The following is an 18,869-nucleotide window of genomic DNA, read 5'->3' as shown; positions in this document are numbered from 1 at the left end:
TGCTGTTGTGTAAGTGCTGAATTTAATGTGCTATTTGCAGAAATAGCCTTTCCCGCCAAGCCAGAAACCATCATAGCTACCTAATAAGCAAGATGCTCCTACGAAGCATAAAAGTGAGATGGTTCAGTGATAATTATAATATTTTACAAAAAAAGTAAAAAGAGAGAAAGAGAGAGAGGGCAAGAGAAAAAAGAAAGTGGATTGTCGGAAGAAACTGAAGCTGGAAAAGGAGACTTGATCAACATCATAATATTGCTAAGTGGCAGATAACAGAGATATTTATAGATTTTTGGCTCCTAACACTGGTTTTGAATTACTTTTTCTACCATGCTGGAGCTCAGTTACTAATTACTTACCTTTCACACTCTGTGCTCATTTGGCTGACATGATCTAAGAATATTAAAGTTTCAATTTAAGATCTCCAAAGCATTCCCTTAAAAAAAAATTATTTCTTTTGTAGGAATAGTCGTGGTGAACTTTTTTTGGCAAAGCGCGGACAGTGCTGAGTCTCCCTGATGCTCAAGGGCACCGAGTTCCCTTTGGCAGATTCCACGTAGAGAACCAATCCCTCTTGGATGGCTATGGGAGCAAATATATGGATTTCATTCTTCAATAAAAAATTCTCAGCAGAAAGCTTTCAGGTTTGTCTTTGGATGTGACTGTTTCTTAAGGAGAATGTCTATGGCCATTTCCCTCAATAGGTCACACAGGAAGATTTCCTCTATTTCTACTCAAGTTGAGTAGGAGAGATTGTATACACACTGGTGAGAGAAGAATCTGCTCTTAGCATCCCATTAAAAAGAAAAAACCTCACAATTTTTAAGTAAACATGCATCATGTGGCAGATCTGACCACAAGTCTAATACTAGTACCTTTAGCCACAATAATGAAAAGTGGGAAATTCAGCTTTGGAGAAAAATAAAGTAAGCATCCATAATACTGTCAACTAATCAGACCAGGAATAATATTAGACATTAGATATCCATTCAAAGAGGACTCAGTCACAAGTGGCATCCACAAAGGAAGACATTTTGTTGATCATGTTGGGAAGAGAATAAAAACAATATAATCTGATTAAATTGTTGAAGTCACTAAAAGGCCCAAGGAAAGTTCAAGGTAACTGGGAAAGATGAGGGCATATGCAGAAGTATTATAAGATAGAGAGATCAGAACTTTCTCATTTCTGGGGCTCCACAGAGAGGAGTCATGTCATTAATGTAACATGCAAAGATAGATATTTTGCATTGGTAAAGAGAAGAATTTCCTAACAGTAAGTTTTTAAATAGGAACAAAGTTATGCCCTATAAGTTCATCTGTCCAAAGAACAATGCTTTTTTTTTTTAAGATTTATTTATTCATTTGAGAAAAAGAGAGAGAGCATGCACATGCGGGAGGGGAGGGCAGAGGGAGAAGAAGGGAGTGAACCTCAAGCAGACTCCCTGCTGAGCATGGAGCCCACCGCAGGGCTCCATCTCACGACCTTGAGATCATGACCTGAGCTGAAATCAAGAATTGGATGCTTAACCAACTGAGCCACCCAGGCGCCCCAGCACAATGCTCTTTTAGTGAAGACTGGGCAAATGCTTGCCAGCTATTTTGTAGAGATTTGTGTGTTTTTTCTAACAACACACATAGAAAGATCACTATAGGTCAAGCAATCTGTTGTGTAAGGAAAGGCAATACAAATGGGCAAAGAATCCATGCCATTAAGGAGTTTGTACATTAGTCAGAGACATACTTTTGAAGAGCTGATTACTATACAATGTAAAAAAGACTATAATCAAGAATTATTAAAGGTTCAGTAAGAAGTGAAAGACCTGACCCTTATGACCTCATTTAACCTTAATTACCTCCTAAAGCCCTATCTCCAAATACAGTCACAATGGGAATTAGTGTTTTCACATTTGTATTTGTAGGGGACACAATTTTGTCCAAAGCAGCTAGGTTGCCAGAACTTTGTTTTTATTTTTCATATGTGAGAATAAAATGCATGACAACATAACAATAGAAGAAAGAAATGAAACTATTCTAAGATTCTGTGCTAAGTTAAATGGTATAATACCACTTCAAGGTGCACTGTGAGAAGTTAGAATGTATACTGTAAGTCCTAAAGCAACACTAAATATGCCACAAAGGAGATAAAATGGAATGATGAAAAAAATACTATATTTGTGTGTACAAAAGAAGACAAAGGAAGTAAAGGGGAAAAACAGATTGACCTAATAGAAAGGAAGTAGCAATATGGTACATTCGATGTAATTGTGTTAATTAGGGTTTTTCAGAAAAACAAAACCAATTGTGTGTGTGTGTATGTGTGTGTGTGTAGAGAGAGAGAGAAAAAGAGAGACAGAAAGAGACAGAGAGACAAGAGAGAAAGAAAAAGACTTATTTTAAGTAATTGGCTCATGTGATCATGGGGACTGGGAAGTGGGTCAGCAGGCTGGAGACCCAGGGAAGTGTTGATGTTGCAGCTCAAGTCTCAAGGCAGTTGAGAGGCAGAATTCTCCTTCCCCAAGAGATCTTAGGCTTCTTCTCTTAGGGTCTTCAACTGTTTGCGGGAATCCCACCCACATTACAGAAAATAGTATGCTCTACTCAGCGTCTACTGATTTAGACACTTCACCAAAGAGGAAATCCCAAAGGCACATATAGGTAGTAAAACTATTAAAAATGCCTGTGAGTGATTAACATAGAAGTCAGAATAGAGTCTGTGACAGGGGGCTGTGGTTAGGTAGTGCCTTAGTCTGTTTGGGCTGCTATAACAAAAAAAAAAACCCAAAACCCCCCAAAAAACAAACATAAACTGGGAGGCTTAAACAGAAAATGTTTATTTCTTACAGTTCTGGAGTCTGGCAAGTCCAAGATCAAGGTGCCAGAAAATTCAGTACCTGGTGAGGACTGTCTTCTTGCTATGTCCCCACATGGCAGAAGGGGCTCTCTGCCTTCATGACCTAATCACCACCCACAAGTTCTACCTCCTAATACCAACACATTGAGAATTAAGCTTCAACATATGAATTTGATGGGGACACAAATATTCAGTGCAGGCAATAACGTGGGGAAGGTTTTTAGGATAAAAGCCATTCTAGCTCATCACTAGAGTGCTGGGTACATGGGTGTTGACCTTATAATAATAAATAATTTAACTACAATTATTTTACAAAATAATTAACAACAATAATAACAACAAGATATACTAACCTAAATGTTGATTGTATCTGAAAAATATCTTCACAATGGTGTTGATCAAATATCTGGGCACTGTGGCCCAGCCAAGTTGACATATAAAATTAACCATTACGGTAAGTATATCAGTTATCATATTAAATATGAATGGTCTAAACACGCCAATTAAAGGAAGCGATTGACAGACTGGATTTTTTTTAAAAGACTAGATTTAAAAAAAGCAAACAAACAAGTGTGTTTACAAGAAAAACACTTAAAAAATAAAAGCACAGGGGCACCCAACTGGCTCAGTTGGTAGAGCATACAACTGTTCATCTCAGGGTTGTGAGTTCAAACCCCATGTTGGGTGTAGAGATTAGTTAAAAATAAAATATTAACAATAAATCATGGATCACTACATCAAAAACTAATGATGTATTCTATGGTGACTAACATAACATAATAAAATAAAATAAAATAATAATAATAATAAAAATAATAAAATAAAATATCAAGTAAGTAAATAAGTAAAAGCACAAATAGAATAAAAATAAAAGGATAAAGTAAGATTTACCATGTTAACATTAGTCAAAAGAAAGCTGGAGTAGCAATGTTAATATGAGCAAAATAGATTTTAGAGCAAAGACTAATTGAAAGGGTGAGAATTCATTTTATAATGTCAATTAATTAAGGAGATATAAAAGTCTTAAATGTTTATGAACCTCATAACAGAACTTCAAGATTCACAAATCAAAAATTAATCCAAGTGTGAGGAAAAATAAACAAATCCATGATCATAATCAGAGATTTCAATATCCATCTCTCAAAAATTAATATAACAAGAATATTAGCAATTGTGTAGCAGAGTTGAGCGATACTATCAACCACGTGACCTGAGAACATACCCCCGACACACAACAGCAGCGTAAACATTCTTCTCAAGTACACATGAAATATTTACCAAGATAGACCAATTTCTTGGCCATAAAACAAGTATCAATAAATTTAAAAGAATTCAAGTCACCTGGCATATGTCCTCTGACCATAACTGAATTGAATAAGAAAACAAAGCAAAACAAAAAAAATCTCTGGAAAATCTCCAGTATTTGGAAAGCGTATATCACAGCAATAAATAAACCCTGAGTCAAAGAAGAAATCAAATGAGAAACTAAAAGTATTTTGAGTCGAATGAGAAGAAGAGAGTAATATAATTTGTAGAATCCTCCTAGCGCAGTGCTTAGGGTAAAATTTGTATTGCTATATATCAATATTAGGGGAAGAAATTATCAAGATGGAGCATATCTTATGCCTTAAAACAAGTATAAATACATTTATCCAGCATTAATAATGCTAGTACTTGATTTGAAAACCCATTTTCCTGGCACATTTTGAAATACAATTTCTCATCTGCTTTTTTCCTCTGTGCCCACCCCACTAGATTATACAACTGAGGGCTTGGGCTATTCATAACATCAATGTGTCACTTGAAACACTTACCACAACACTTTACTTTTTTCAAATGTTGGTACAGGTTAGATTGATTCTGGGAAATAGTATGGTATGTTGCAACTAGAGGAAGTTTTCATTCAGTCCTTCAAGAAACATAAGCTTATAACGTGCCTCTGATGTTCCAGTAACTATGAAAGTGAGGACAGAAGGGTTCCAAGTTGGGACATAAGAAATGCTTATTGAATTGCTAAGATCAAAGCACTGTATCAGGCTTTTGGCTAAAAACATGCATAAAAACTTATTTTCTCCTTGCAAGAGGTACACAGATTACAGATAGCAAATATTTGTTTCCTTACCTGTAGGTTTATTCTAGGGGTTTTGAAACTTCATTGACTGTGACTCACAGTGAAAAAAAAAATTGTATTCTACCTCACCACCTAGAAATACACACGCTATTGAAGTTACGCTGTAATTTTTATGTCATTCTACTCTATTCACTCCATTTTACTATATTTTAAAATAATGTAATTTTAAAATAATGGTGGTAACAAAATAAATTTCACAACCTACTAAAGGGTTACAATATAGAATTTGAAAACTTGTACTGTACCGTCTGAGACTTAATGCTTAATTTTGGCGAGCAGAAGTGTCTGTCTGTGTATGTGTGCTCATAGCTGTGTGTCAGGTGCCACCCTGAAAAGAAAGTGGGATGTCTTCAACTCACACTGATCAGAGAACATTGCAAAGGAGAGTTGACTCAAGGCACCCACACTTAACCTGGGTCCTCACGATTTAGATGGTCAGAGCTTCTCCTCCACACGTCCCATAAGAGATTGTGGGCAGGATTTGCTGCCCCGAAGTGAAACGGAGAAAAGCAAATCAGTCTTTGAAAAGAGACAGAAGCCTGAGGGAAGAGGAATCAGGTCAGACACTGGGTGAGCTCACCGTCAGGGCCTCACCTTAAGGATTTATTTTCCTTCTCCTCTTTGAAGAAACTCGTCTTTATCTTACCAGCTTTTTACCTTCTCCCCCTTCTCGGTGATTCCCTTTAAAGATTTCCCTTTCTCCACCCTTTTAGTGAACAAATTCATGTACATCTGTACAGCCAGGGGTGGGAGTTTTAGGGAGAACGAAGGATGAAGACATTTAAAAGGGAAGTGTGACTGGTCTCAATTCTACCTCATGGTGAATCCTAGGGGACTGCGAGTAGCAGCCAGAAGTTACCAACAGGGACCAGCAGACCAGTGAGGGCCTAGTGCAGGGAGGACCTCTGAAAGCTAGAGAGGAGTAAACAGATGGGCAATTAAGGAAAGAAGTAGGGTTAGCAAGAAGTAAGAGCTTCCATTTTATGCTAGAATTGCATGTCCGCAAGGGAGGAAGGCCGACACTTGAATTATACAAGGTTGAGTGTTGGTGTTAAAAAGAAGTAAAGGAAATAGCAACAAAACAGTGATTCTGTCCAAAGAAAAGAGACAAGAAAACTTGTCTTATTGGGTATGTGGGATGCTCCTGTCAAAATGAAAATTACATCAGGTAAGATTAAATAGGCAAAGAAGACTTACCCAGTGCTATTGGGTAAGAGAAGCCAGAGCTCAGAATGAACTTAATGCTGCTGGAAAAAAAGGAGGAAGATCTGTAAGGTCTGGGTGAGCTAGTGAGAAAGTAGTGGAGGAGGTGAAAGGAAAATCATAGACCATTTGGCCTATGGCTTTATCGAAGGGAATATAAACTTGGCTTTATCTAAGGGAATATAAACTTGGCTTTATCTAAGGGAATATAAACTTGGCTTTATCTAAGGGAATATAAATTTCTCGTATCTTTATGACAGGAGGTAGTTTTGCAACTTAGGGCAAGATGTCCATGAAAAGTTAGACTCCTGCCCTCCCACAGAGACTAGGAGATAACCTGCACGGTCTTTCCTGATGGCTACATTTCAAAGGGATACCTCCCGGGTCCTTGAGAAAGACTTTTCCGTGTTGTAAAACTGGTGAGGGATTTCCAAAGACAATTACGTCTCAAGGCAACAGAGAAGGAATTTACACTTATAATATTTCTGAAGTAAATGTTCTAAGATAAGGGAGGTCAGGGGCCCGGAGTCAGGTAGAAGCCTGTCTATATTTTTGTCAAGCTGAGGGGAACTTGAAGGCCATTAAGACCATCTTGGTCAGTCTGGAGAACAGGTCAGGAATTCTGTTACTCAAATCAGTGTTCAAGACCAGAGCGGGAGATTATGCTAGTGTGGCTAGTGCCTCTATGGCGTCTATAAAATCCTTGAGAAGAAAAAGACTTTATCCTATAGCCTGGGGTTGGACTGACATCTGTGTGGTGGCTCTTCTGTGAGGGAAGGACAGCTGTTGGGGCGTAAAGGAAGGCAGCTCAGTGCTCTGCTGTGAATATAACTGGTTAACAAAATGGGCTAGACAGGAAAGCTCTGTAATTTGGGCAGTGGAGCTGAAACTTTCCTTTCTGCAGGAAAACAGCGGAGCTGTAGGTTAAATCTTGCAGTGGTATCCCTAAAAGGTGATAAGCACCGGCTTTGGACTATAGAGTAAGGAGTTGGTTTTGGGGTGAAAATGTTGGTTTGAAGTGACATGAAACATACAAATCAAATCATTTCATAGCTAGGAAGAGGAGCCTGCCATCCAGGGAAAAAGCCCCAAGTTATAGCTTTTAGCTTTAAACCACGGGTATGATCCATGATGAGAAAGTCATAGACTAAGGATTCTCTGAGGAAGATGTGATTCCTTAATCTCATTTATTCTTCTCACCCAATATTATTAATTCAACTGGAATTTGGGGGAGTTTGGAAAAGCTATAGATATTTTAGCCTTATTTCTTTCCTATGATGTTTTACTTTTTCTTCTGTAATGCTTTCTATGCAATGGAGTCCCTCTATCTCTCTGAGTTGGGGGACAAATGATTCATTCACTTAGTAAGGTAGCATTGTATTTTCAAAATGTTCCACATTAGATTATAAGCACAGAGCCCACAAATTAGGTGAAAACCTCCTATTTGATATTCTACATGGCTCAGATCCTTTCTGGAAGTGTACAGTAGGTTTGTTTTTAGGCACTTATTAAAGTTAATAAGAAATAAATTAACTGAGGTAAATAAAAATTTGTTCATTCTAGCATTGTTAATAATAATGAAAATTGGAATCAACCTAATTGAGCAATAGTGGAAGAATATTAATACAATAAAAACCCATATAAGTGACAGAATATGGCACCAGGCATCTAAATTCAAGTACTGTATGACTACATTCAAAAATCAAGAAAATGTCACAGTACATTGCTAAGTGAAAAAGGCAGAGAACAATATATAGTACTACAAAAATTTGATTTTTTAAAAACTGGAACAATGTAACTCAATACATGTTTAATGGTTATCTCTGGGTTTTGAGATTTCGTGTCTTTTTGTTTCTATTTTAAATTTCTATCTTACCTATTTTCTCAAGTTCACCTATTTCCTTGGTGTAAGAACAACTGTTCTTTACAGGAAGGCAGATGGAGACAAGAAGTTTAGATAACAGGAGGAAACTCAGCCATGAGCACAAATCTTCCAGGTCACAATGCAGCGAAGGCTCTGGTTCAGCTCAAGAACAAGACTGGACCCACTGCAAATGGTATTCGGAGACCTCGTTCAGCACCCACCTCCTTCCCTTGCACGTTGGCCCCAGGTACTGACTCTTGTTGTGGAACATCCTCTGCTTTTTCTGCTGTGCCCTTTCCGACTGTGGTACGTTTCCTCATGCCATTGCCTCTTTGGATTGCCTGCCAAGGGCTGCACCGTTCAGTGTCCGGTGACCCATTCCCACGCCCAAGTCTCCTAGGCCGCTCTATGCTTCCTTCCCCAATGCCTCCTGCTGAGGTTTGACTTTGATTTACCCTGAATGTGGGGCCTCCAGGGCCTGCTTCTCCTAGCACACAATGCCTCAGTGCCTTATCTCTCCTACATAGCTGTTCTACCCCCTCCTGCAGCCCTAGTACCTGCTCCTTAAAAGAGGCATGAGCCACGAAGGAGCATGTTACATCTCTCTTCCTTTTCTCTTCTTTCTGAGGTGGGTCGAAGGGGACATATGTGGCAGGGGTGTGGGCATCTGGCGTCCTGCGTTCATGCAGCTGCATCTTCCACTGTTGCTGCTCCATTCCCGAAGGAGGCCAGGGACAATGTCAGGAAGAGATGGGGTGTGCTGAGCAAAAACATGTCCTAGATTGTCCCCGGAGCAGGCAGGGTAGGCAGCTAGGCAGCTCTGGACACTGTGCCAAGAACCTCCAACCATCTTGGGGAGTGGAGTCCCCTAGGGAGTTTACCGTGTCTCAGATATCACATGTCACACCGTAGCATCTGGGAAAGAGTTTGTGTCAGTTGCCTAGTCCCATATGCTACTGAGTAGAGATGAAGGCCAGAGCATGTAGGGAGGACCTGGTCACTTTTATAGGGTTAGGAAGATAGGGGAGTTCAATGTGGTCCCTTGGTCAGGCCTAGAACCTACGTCTACCATTCTCTAGGGTCAGAAAGGCTGCTACAAGGGGAAGGCAATCCCACGGGAGGATTTGCTCACTGACTTCTCCCTTTCCAGATGTCTAGATGAAGATAACTTTGGGGCCCCCATAAGATAGCATGGAATGGTATTTCTCCCTATGTACTCTCTCAGAATGCTCCAAAAAAGCTGAGTGGTCCATGTCAGAAGATTCTCAGCACAGCCAAGTATGCCTAAAATATTACAGTCTTTGTCTTACTACAAAGAGGCAGTCTCTGCTTCGTGAGCAAGTACAGACCTGCTTCCTCTGTGGAGAAGGTCTTGTTGCCCAGAAGCCTCTAGTGGCCTCATCATTTTCTTTGTATCCCCTCAAAGAAAAAAATCTGGGTGAATCTTTAGGTAAGGAATTGCCTTTTCAAGACATCTAAAATACCTCCACACTAAAATAATATAATTCTGTCCAAAGAGTAACTTCTGATTTACTTCTGTCTTCTAAGTAGTCACAGATCTGTCACTGAGTTCTATACTTTATGACTAACGAAGTTTAGGTTTTTCTGAACATCTGTTCTTGGGGAAGGGTGAAATAATAGGCTTTCCAGATATGGCGTACAGTGGTTACAGTGGGAAGGCTGGAGATGGATATTCACTCCAAAGGTGGTCTTAATATCTTAATTACCTTGCTCTAGTGATTGTACTAGAGGAGAACATCCCGAGGCAATATCTCAGAGCATCATTCTAAGGACACACACACCAAGAGGGAAAATGGTCAAATATCTTCTGGTATTCTGCTCACTGTTGTTCTTCATCTTGATACGTTGGGCGTTACCTGCTGGTGAGTAATTTTTTTTAAGATATTATTTATTTGAGAGAGAGAGAGAGCACAGCCAGGGGGAGGGGCAGAGGGAGAAGCAGACTCTCCAATGAACAGAGAGCCAGAAGTGGGGATCGATCCCAGGACCCCAGGATCATGACCTGAGCCTGAAGGCAGACACTTAACCAACTGAGCCACCCAGGTGCCCCTCTGGTGAGTGATTTGACTGGTTCTGGCAGTTATGTAGGGTTGTGAGTTCTGACATTGTAATCTGAAAGAATGCTTTGGAATTATTTTCATTTTATTTATGTAAGTCTGTCACTTCACTATATATGTATCTGTATCTATAGAGAGAAAGGCAAGTAGTGTGGTCCCAAGAAAAGGCTCCCAGCCAATGTGCAAGGGCTTTCCCATCTACTAATGCAGATTGTGAAACTTAACTCATGGGGACTCAGTGAGGTATGATGTTACAGTGGTGGGCAACATGCCCACAGCACAGCACATCTCAAAGACTCAAAGCTTTTGAAAATGCTTTGCCATGAATTTAAGTGGGTGTTACCTTTTTTGCCCTCTTTTAGAGAAGAGCCCTGTAGGGAGTTTTAAAAAGACCTAGGCTCAAGGACTGAAGGGCTTGCATTTTCACCTATCTACCATGAATTCCTGGGCATTAATAAGTGTCCTTCCCCTCTCTGTAAAATATGGGGATCGGGCCAATGGTCTCTTTAAAGTTCTAGCATCACTTCATGTCTTTTATGTATTGGTTGCCAGTTCTGAATCATCTCAACCCCAGGCTAACTCCTATTAATCAAAAACTTGTTTGGTACACTGGACTGGCACCATTTATGAGAGCAGTGATCGCTTGCTCATTATCTCTCAGGAGTAGAAGACCTTTTTGAAGGGAAAAAATGAATGCATGTATAAATAAAAGAATGTGCTCATATTGCAAGCTTCCTCGGTAATAAATTGGAATTCCTTAATTCTGCCAACAGGTTAAGCTAGGATTCACCGCATATTGTACCCTGCAACTATTCTCATGTATGTCTTAGTTTCAGGCCGTCGACAGTGGTGGCCACCACATGGAACTGTTAAGGTAATCTTCCACTCTATTTCTCAGGACAGACATTCTGAGTTTTCTCTGGGATCGCTGTGTTAGAACCTTACTTCGGCAATGCCATCTGTGTGGCATTCTCCAGAGTCCACTCACAGGAACGTGGCAGGTACACTCCTGGTACAAGAGCCCTGAGTAGAGTGATCCAAACGGGGAACCAGGCCAAGACTTGGTCATCTGACAACTGGAGAATGCTCCTTCCCTGGTGCCTAGGAAATGTTTACGAACCCTGACCATTGCCTGGGGAATTGAGAAAGTGGAGGGATTCACTGGGGGACAGACGTACAGGATGATAGGGCCTGGCCACTGTGGTAGTGTTGGCTAAGGAAAGAAGGAGAAGAGTTTCTAAGCTCAGATATGATCCCTCTTTCTCTAAATACTCAGCCAAAACTCTCTACCCCCTTGTATCAGAGGCATGTTACCAATCTCTCTATGGCTCTCCTAGAGCCCCTGAGGCCACCTCCTCAAGTTCCAGCAACCCCGTGTCCCTGCTTCAAGCTGCCGCTGCCACTGACACCAGCACTGTGAGTGCACATGGCTTCTCCGCCCTGATGAGACGCGTCCCTTCTTTTGTTTTTCATGTTCCCCACAAAGTCAGGGCATTGTGCTAAATGCTTTCACATTTCACAACTTCAAGAAAAGAGTTGTCTTGGGGATTTTGAGAACGGATAAACTATGGTACATATTTTAAATCAAAGCATATGGGTTTCAGTGAAACAGCTTCTCCAGTTATGGGCTTTCAGGGTTTTTTTGCCCGGTTGGCACAGAACATCTCTAAGAATATTCCCATGTCTGATACTCTGGGAATAAAGGAGATTGAGAAAGAAGCTAAATTTCCCAAATACATCCTGTTTGTCCACTCCTCCCTTTCCCACCAGAGGGTAGCAGGCCTCTGTGCCCTGTGACTGTCAGGAGCTCCCCACGAGGAGGCGTCGTGGTTGACAGATGGCGTAAACAGAAGTTCGGCCTCCACTGCTTTGTGGAGGGGCAGCTGTAAGCGCTTTGTGTGACTGTAATGGGATCCTGACTGTGTTTAGATTTTCCTAATCAGGTCCAGATGTGACCTACCTGTCTATGAGAGTGATTGTAATCGTATCATTCTTTTTGACTGAAATTTCAGGTGAAATGTCCATATAAGAAAGTAGACTTGAGTTGGTTCATTGGAACTGTGAACCCCTGCCCCGGTTTATATCAACCCATCTGTGGCACTAATTTTGTAACCTATGAAAACCCCTGCATCTTGTGTATTGAGAGCCTGTGAGTACTCTTTGGGGGGGGGTGGGAAGAAGAGAACAAAGATGAGTTTAGCCCACAGCAATGACCATGTACCTCTTCTACCAAGTACGTCAGCCTTGAAGCCAGGAATTTGCTCCAGTTTGCACAGATACTAATCAGTCCCCAATCAGAAGAGCATGTGGCAATAGAAAGCCCACCGGGGTGGAAAGCAGACTCAGCGTACTCTGTGGTGTTTTGGGCCCTTCTGGCTGAGCCCTCACACTGCCATATGACAGGTGATGTCCGTTCCCATAGGCCGAGTAAAGCTTCAGTGATTCCATTCAGCCCCAACATTCTTTGACTGGAAGATGAACTGCGGTTTTGCCTTCTCTCAGATACCTTCAATCTCTTATGTGTCTGAAACTCTGAGCTAGGATGAGGTGCCTGCAAAGTTTGGGTCCTTTTGCTCAGAGCCCGTTTTTAGGTTTTTGGGTTTATGGGACACGATTATTAGTGGTTAGACGCTGAGGTTTCCCAAAACCATGGCTTCAGCTTGAGCTCTGTGTAAGCCAGCGCAGTTCACAGGGAGTAAAATTCTCCTCGTGACATCAGACTGCAGCCCTCAACCCAACAATCATTTTGTAGTTTTGTACAAGGAGCAATGACAGGAATGCATAAACCCCACTTCAGGCCAACTCATGAAGAATTGGGCCAAAGCATGAGAGCATTAGGAGAGTAAGATGGATTGATACGCCTTAGCACAAGCTCAGGCCTGGCTGAATAACTCACTTTCAAAGAGACTGTAGCATCGGTCGCAATATTGTCCTCGGCATCTTAGAACCATGGAAGGGTAACTAGGTAGGAGGTCCAGTAACCTGACTCTTGTATGTAGCCATTTCCCTTTGTGCTCTGGCTCTTAGTTTCCTTAAATATAAAATAAGGATGCTAGATAAAATAATTTGAGGGGTTTTGTAGTTCTGACATTCTATTCATGAAATGTTGATTCTGCTTTTTTCCTTTAGGAAATCTCGGGGGGAAATTAGGTTTCAAAATGATGGAAAATGCTAGCTGAGTGGATTTGGATGCCCAAGAGGATATCTTTCTTCTCCCCATCATGACAATCCTTCTCTCGCCCTTCCTCCCTCCTTCCGTGTGATGGTGCCAGAGGCCTGCCCCTGCTGAGCTTATATCCGATAACTGAGGGCTCCTTAGATCTCTTCTCTTCCTAATAAATAAACTTCTCTGAAAGCCTGACTTAACTTGGCCCTCAGATCTGTGTCTCAGTTCTCAGAAATAGAACAAAATGAACATTTGAGCCAAAGGTCAAGGACAAGTATTGGGATTCATCAGCTCCTAATACTGTGAACAGTGAAATAATCTATAATACAAATGCTCCAAGTTGTCTTCCAAGGAACACAACAGAAAGTTCTTCTATCTTTCTACGGCATTTCTTAAAAACCAGTTCCTAGGAACTATGGGGCATTGTGCTCTTCCTGGCCATTCTTACCGCCCCCTTGCTGCAAGCCCCTCATTAAACAAACTCACTTTTAGACTCAGCATTGAGACAAGAGGCATTTACACACACCCAGTCCACGGACCCCAATTTTCTCCAGAGAAGGAGGCCTACATCAGTGGTGTCCATGAATGTCCCATTGGTTTTTTTTAAATTCTCTTGACACATTTTAACCTCTGAAACCTATCAGGACACATTTTTCTTTGGGTTCTATTTCTTCTGTGCATATATACATTCCTGATATGGAGAGAAGACTAATACACACTAATATGCTCTCTTCCCCTCAGCCAGCTTGCTCCCTGCTGGCTTAGGAAGAGCATCTCTTCTGCCTCTGAATATTCTTGTAAGACTGTGGTCAAGAGCACTTACCTGTTCTGTTAGTTCTTTGACCTTGACTACTATGCCAATTATAAGGCAGACAGACACAGGGCTCCAGCAAAAAAGGGAAAAATCACCTTTGGCCTATCATCTTTAGACTGTGAAAAGCAAATTGCTCTGGGGGAAATGAAATATTCTCTATCTTGATGGTATGTCTTTTTCTACTCTTCTAAGTGCCGGGGGCAGGAACAGCAAGAACTGCAGGGAGGATTGTTTTCTAACACTATTGCTCTGACTTCATGTTTACAAGTCTCTTCTCTTGTAATGATTAAACTGCCATGAGTGTCATGCAGTAGATTTTTCATCTCAAACATTTTCATTTTCATCTCTACAAGTTTGATCTATCTTTCATGTTTCTAACTTTTTTTGCCATCTGGAATATAGTTTAAATGACTATTTTTATGACTGCTAATTCAAATATTTGTGTCAACTCTGGGATGGTTGATTTTCTTCTCATGATGGATGACATCCAAAGATATGAATTTTTGTGAGTGAATCTATGAATTCATAATTTTATTAATTTTATCTTGTTTTGTTCTGAATATTTTGATATTTGTAGAAATAGTCTTGAGCTTTTTTCTGAGACACGGATCAGTTACTTGGAAACAGTCTGACCCTCTGGGATATTACTGGGATATTACTTTTAAGAGTTGTTAGGTGGGACCAGTGCAGTATTCACTAAGTGGCTAACTGTTGCTCGTTACTGAGGCAAGCTCCTCTTGGGTACTCCACTCAATGTTCCATGAATTTTAAGTTTTTCTAGTGTGGCTAACAGGAACAGGCACTATTACAGGCCCTATATGAGATCTGGGCTCTGTTATCGCTAATGCTCTCCAGTTTTTTCTTGGCTTTGGGTAGTTTCCTCACACACGAGCACCAGTCAGCGATATGCTGAGGTTTCTGTCCAGCTCTTTCATGCTGTGGTCCTGCGAACCATAGCCACATTGGTCTCTCTCCTCTCCGCTCTGTCTCCTCAATTCAGGGAATCCACTTGCTCCATCTGGGCTCCTCTTTCCTGTTCTGGAAATCCCTTACAATGCTGAAACCAAGATCAATCATGGAGCTCACCATATTTATTTCTCATCTCTCTGGAATCAGCGTCCTTCAGTGCCTGATGTCTAGTATCATTGTTTCATATATTTTGCCTGATTTTTTGTTGTCTTTTCAAGTAGGAAGTATATCTGTTTACTCTACTACCTATTATCTGAAGGTTGAAGTCAGCTTTATCTTTATCATTGTACTTAGATTTTCCTCTGATACCTTCTGAAGTCTAGAGTACATTAGTCAATGTATTTAGAGTCATTATTCTACTGTTTTAAAGAATTCCTGTGGCACTTGGGTGGCTCAGTCCGTTAAGTGACTGACTCTTGATTTTGGTTCAGGTCATGCTCTTAGAGTCCTGAGATCAAGCCCCACATGGGGCTCCATGCTCCGTGGGGAGTCTGCTTGAGGATTCTCTTTCTCCTTCTCTGTCTGCCCTTCCCCCTGCCCAAGCATGTGCTCTCTCTCTCTCTCTCTCTCTCTCTAAAATAAATAAATAAATCTTTTAAAAAACAACAACAATTTCAAAGGATAAGACTTGTGTTCTGTAATAATACAAAATTTTTCAGTGGATAATAAAGCATTTACTTACATGTACTATTCACAACAGTAAAAGGGACTTTAATAATGACATTTTTCTGTCATTTGACAGTAGACGTTTCCAAAGAAGGAAAGGAGGGCAGCATATTTATCTAAATACAAGACCTCCCTCCTTCCAGCACAACCTCTAAACGTTGCCCATCGCTGCACGTATCCTCTCACTGCCAACAAGAAAGGAGCTTCCCCCCTGGCATTCCTCGCTCTGGCCGCCACTGCCTGAGCCCACTCTCCCTCTCTGGCAGCTGTTTTGAATTTTGAACTCCTCTGTCACATTCCCTTTATTTTGTATTCTCTACTTGTTGATCCCGCTCACCTCCGTAATCACTCTATTATCTATATGCTTCCAACTCACATGTTCACATGATCAGGCTGTATCCGTAAACTTAGTATCAGATCCTACATATCTGAATTTCATGGGCTCATAGAATCTTTAAAATCAATAGCGCTAATCTGAGTCCTGTTTTTTCTTTCTAAATGTACTCCTTCATGTGTTTTGGTTTAATTAAAGTCAACGTCATATTCTCTTTTCTCGCTCAAACTCAATTTCAGTATGCAACTTTTATATACTTCTTATTTCGTCCTAAGGATAAATTAAACCCATGAATATTTATTTAGTGCAAGTCTTCATCGTGTTTTAGTGGGTTATTTTTATATTCTTCTTAACTGTTACCTCCATTCTATTCTCTTAACCATAATCCTGCCTCCCTCCTAGAAGCATTTAAACGCGATGTGTTAAAAAAATTATCTTTTGTGAGTTACAATACAAACAAACATCTTAGTATGACTTGTAAGACATTTATTTCATCTGCCACAGGCACAGCCTAAAGCCTGACCTCACTCCTAATGAGCTTGTAACATACCCTATTTGCCCAGAAGGTGGCAGTAAAGCGCCGTTGTTTAAACCAGTAACTGTGCAGCCCTAGGGCCAGCTCCAAATGTTCCCCCCGCTTTTTTATTTTATTTTATTATGTTATGTTAGTCACCATACAGTACATCATTAGTTTTTAGTGTTCCCCTTAATTAGGTTCAGAAACAGGGATTCCTATGCAGACAGCGAAGGAGGGCTCTCTTGCTTCTATCTAAGGTTTTGCCCACATTTGTTACTCAACTGGACATCCCCATTTAAACTTTTTTGGAGCGTCACTTCTCCTTAAAATCAAGCAAAACATTCCTCTCTCAATAACTTATTAACTGCCTACAATTTACTTAGCTATACAAGATATGTATTGTGGTTCCAAGGACCTTTAGTTCACATTAGCAACAGGTGATTCGAATTCCTAAAGTAATTATTATGAAGGCAGAAATACATTTTGCAGGCAAGATTTTTTCAATTAAGATTTACTTTTCTGTATTTCAAGGCAAAATAATTTTAAAATACAAATTTAAAATTTAAATTAAAGAAAATGAACCATGGCGTAAGGTGGTCTTATGGTTTGCATGGTATTTCAATGAACATCTTTGGCTGCCTACACATACCCATACTCCAAGCAATTCTTAATTTTTGTATATATATGTGTGTGTGTATACACAATGGAACATTAGCCATAAGAAAATGAAATCTTGGGACGCCTGGGTGGCTCAGTCGGTTAAGTGTCTGCCTTCGGCTCAGGTCATAATCCCGGGATCCTGGGATCCATCCCGGCATCGGCATCGGGCTCCCCCCTCAGTGGGGGGCCTGCTTCTCCCTCTCCCACTCCCCCTGCTTGTGTTTTTTCCTTCTCTCGCTGTGTCTCTCTCTGTCAAATAAAATAAAATCTTTAAAAAATAAAATAAATAAAATCTTTTAAAAATTTTAAAAACTAAAAATAAAATAAAAGGCAAACCTGGAGATATTTACCCTGTGGAAGAGAACATTGATATAGAGCATGAAATATAGGAAGGAAGGAAAGAAATAAAGAAAGGATGAGGGAGGGAGGAAGGAAGAGAGAGAAAGATCCTATGAAGGGACAGAGAAATACTCTGTGATCTGTGTGGCTTCAAGGTGGAAATTAGGATAATTGAATCATCAGGAAGACAGGTCTCAGTTAAAATTAAGGAGGCTTTGGCTAGTTGTGTAATCTAACAGTGGAATGGGCCGCCCTGAAAAGGAGTCCAGTCCCTGTCTTAACAGTACTCAAGCAAAGGTTTAATGACTGCTCTTGCAGAGGTTGCAGGGAGATTGTAGCCAGGTGCAGGCTTTGTGTATCTAAAATGTTTCTCGGCCCTTAGAAATTATGTTCATCTTCTATAAGCAGGCAACTGTGCCACTTGAGGCAAAACTTAGGACAACCGAGCACAGAACAGAGTTTGATCAGTGACCTGAAGAGGACAGATTGTGTAGGTATCTACTTCTGCCCATCCTGTACTAGCACCGGAGAGGCAGGCTCTCAGGAGGAGCGGGGTGGGATGCCTGCTGCCAAACTGGGGTTAATGTCATATCTTGGGTAGTATCCAGGGCAAGCAGATACACGGGAGTCATAGCCCGGTTCCCAAAAGAAAAAAGTCTAGATCTGGGAAATAAAATAGCACATAGCTCCCACATACATCTGGGAAATAAAATTGCAAGTTACAATATATGTGCTTGTAGCTACGGGGCGGAAGACGAGGAGCAGTGTGAGAGAGGAAGCTTTTTCTCAGGCTTCCTTTTTTTCATGGACGTTGTTCCTGAGTCCCAAATGGAATCGAACCTTATTGTACTTATCACAGTGCTAACTGCCTGTATTTCAGAAAATTAAGCACGTACCACAGGGATAATTTTACTAACCTCTTTTTCCGTAATTAGGCCATGAGCTAGAGGGGAGCAGGAACGTTGCATATTGGTATTTATTGTTATATTCCCTATATTCCCTACTCTAGTGCCTGACATAATGTAGGTACTTATTCAACAAATGAATAAAGAAATAAATGCAAAGGAATTAGCGCCTTGAGATCTAGCACATCACTGACGTCATAAATACCAACATGACGTTTGGTCCTAAAACATTTTCATAGTATTTTTTAAACTAAGACATGGCAGAACCTTCTCAGATTGCCTTGTTTCTTGTCCCATTGTCATGACGGCAACTGCATAACAAAGGAGTAGGAAGGAGGAATTTCCTCAGATTATCTGGTCGTTGGTAGATGGAGA

At 40.6% G+C, this 18,869-nt stretch overlaps 1 protein-coding gene across 1 annotated transcript; it reads left to right on the top strand.

Annotated features, from left to right (window-relative positions):
• Positions 1–9,297: 9,297 nt before the first annotated feature.
• Positions 9,298–13,299, top strand: SPINK14 (serine peptidase inhibitor Kazal type 14 (putative)). The gene is made up of 4 exons (XM_025892361.1): positions 9,298–9,496; positions 10,955–10,998; positions 12,137–12,273; positions 13,254–13,299. Exons 1-4 carry the CDS (start codon positions 9,298–9,300, stop codon positions 13,297–13,299), a joined length of 426 nt encoding a protein of 141 aa, XP_025748146.1.
• Positions 13,300–18,869: the final 5,570 nt, after the last annotated feature.

The sequence above is a fragment of the Callorhinus ursinus genome, unplaced genomic scaffold, assembly GCF_003265705.2.
Source record: "Callorhinus ursinus isolate GAN/ISIS: 27379988/994484 unplaced genomic scaffold, GSC_fseal_2.0 scaffold23, whole genome shotgun sequence".
NCBI lineage: Eukaryota > Metazoa > Chordata > Mammalia > Carnivora > Otariidae > Callorhinus > Callorhinus ursinus.
Note: the sequence above shows the minus strand (reverse complement) of the source record. Positions and strands in the feature narration are given on the sequence as shown.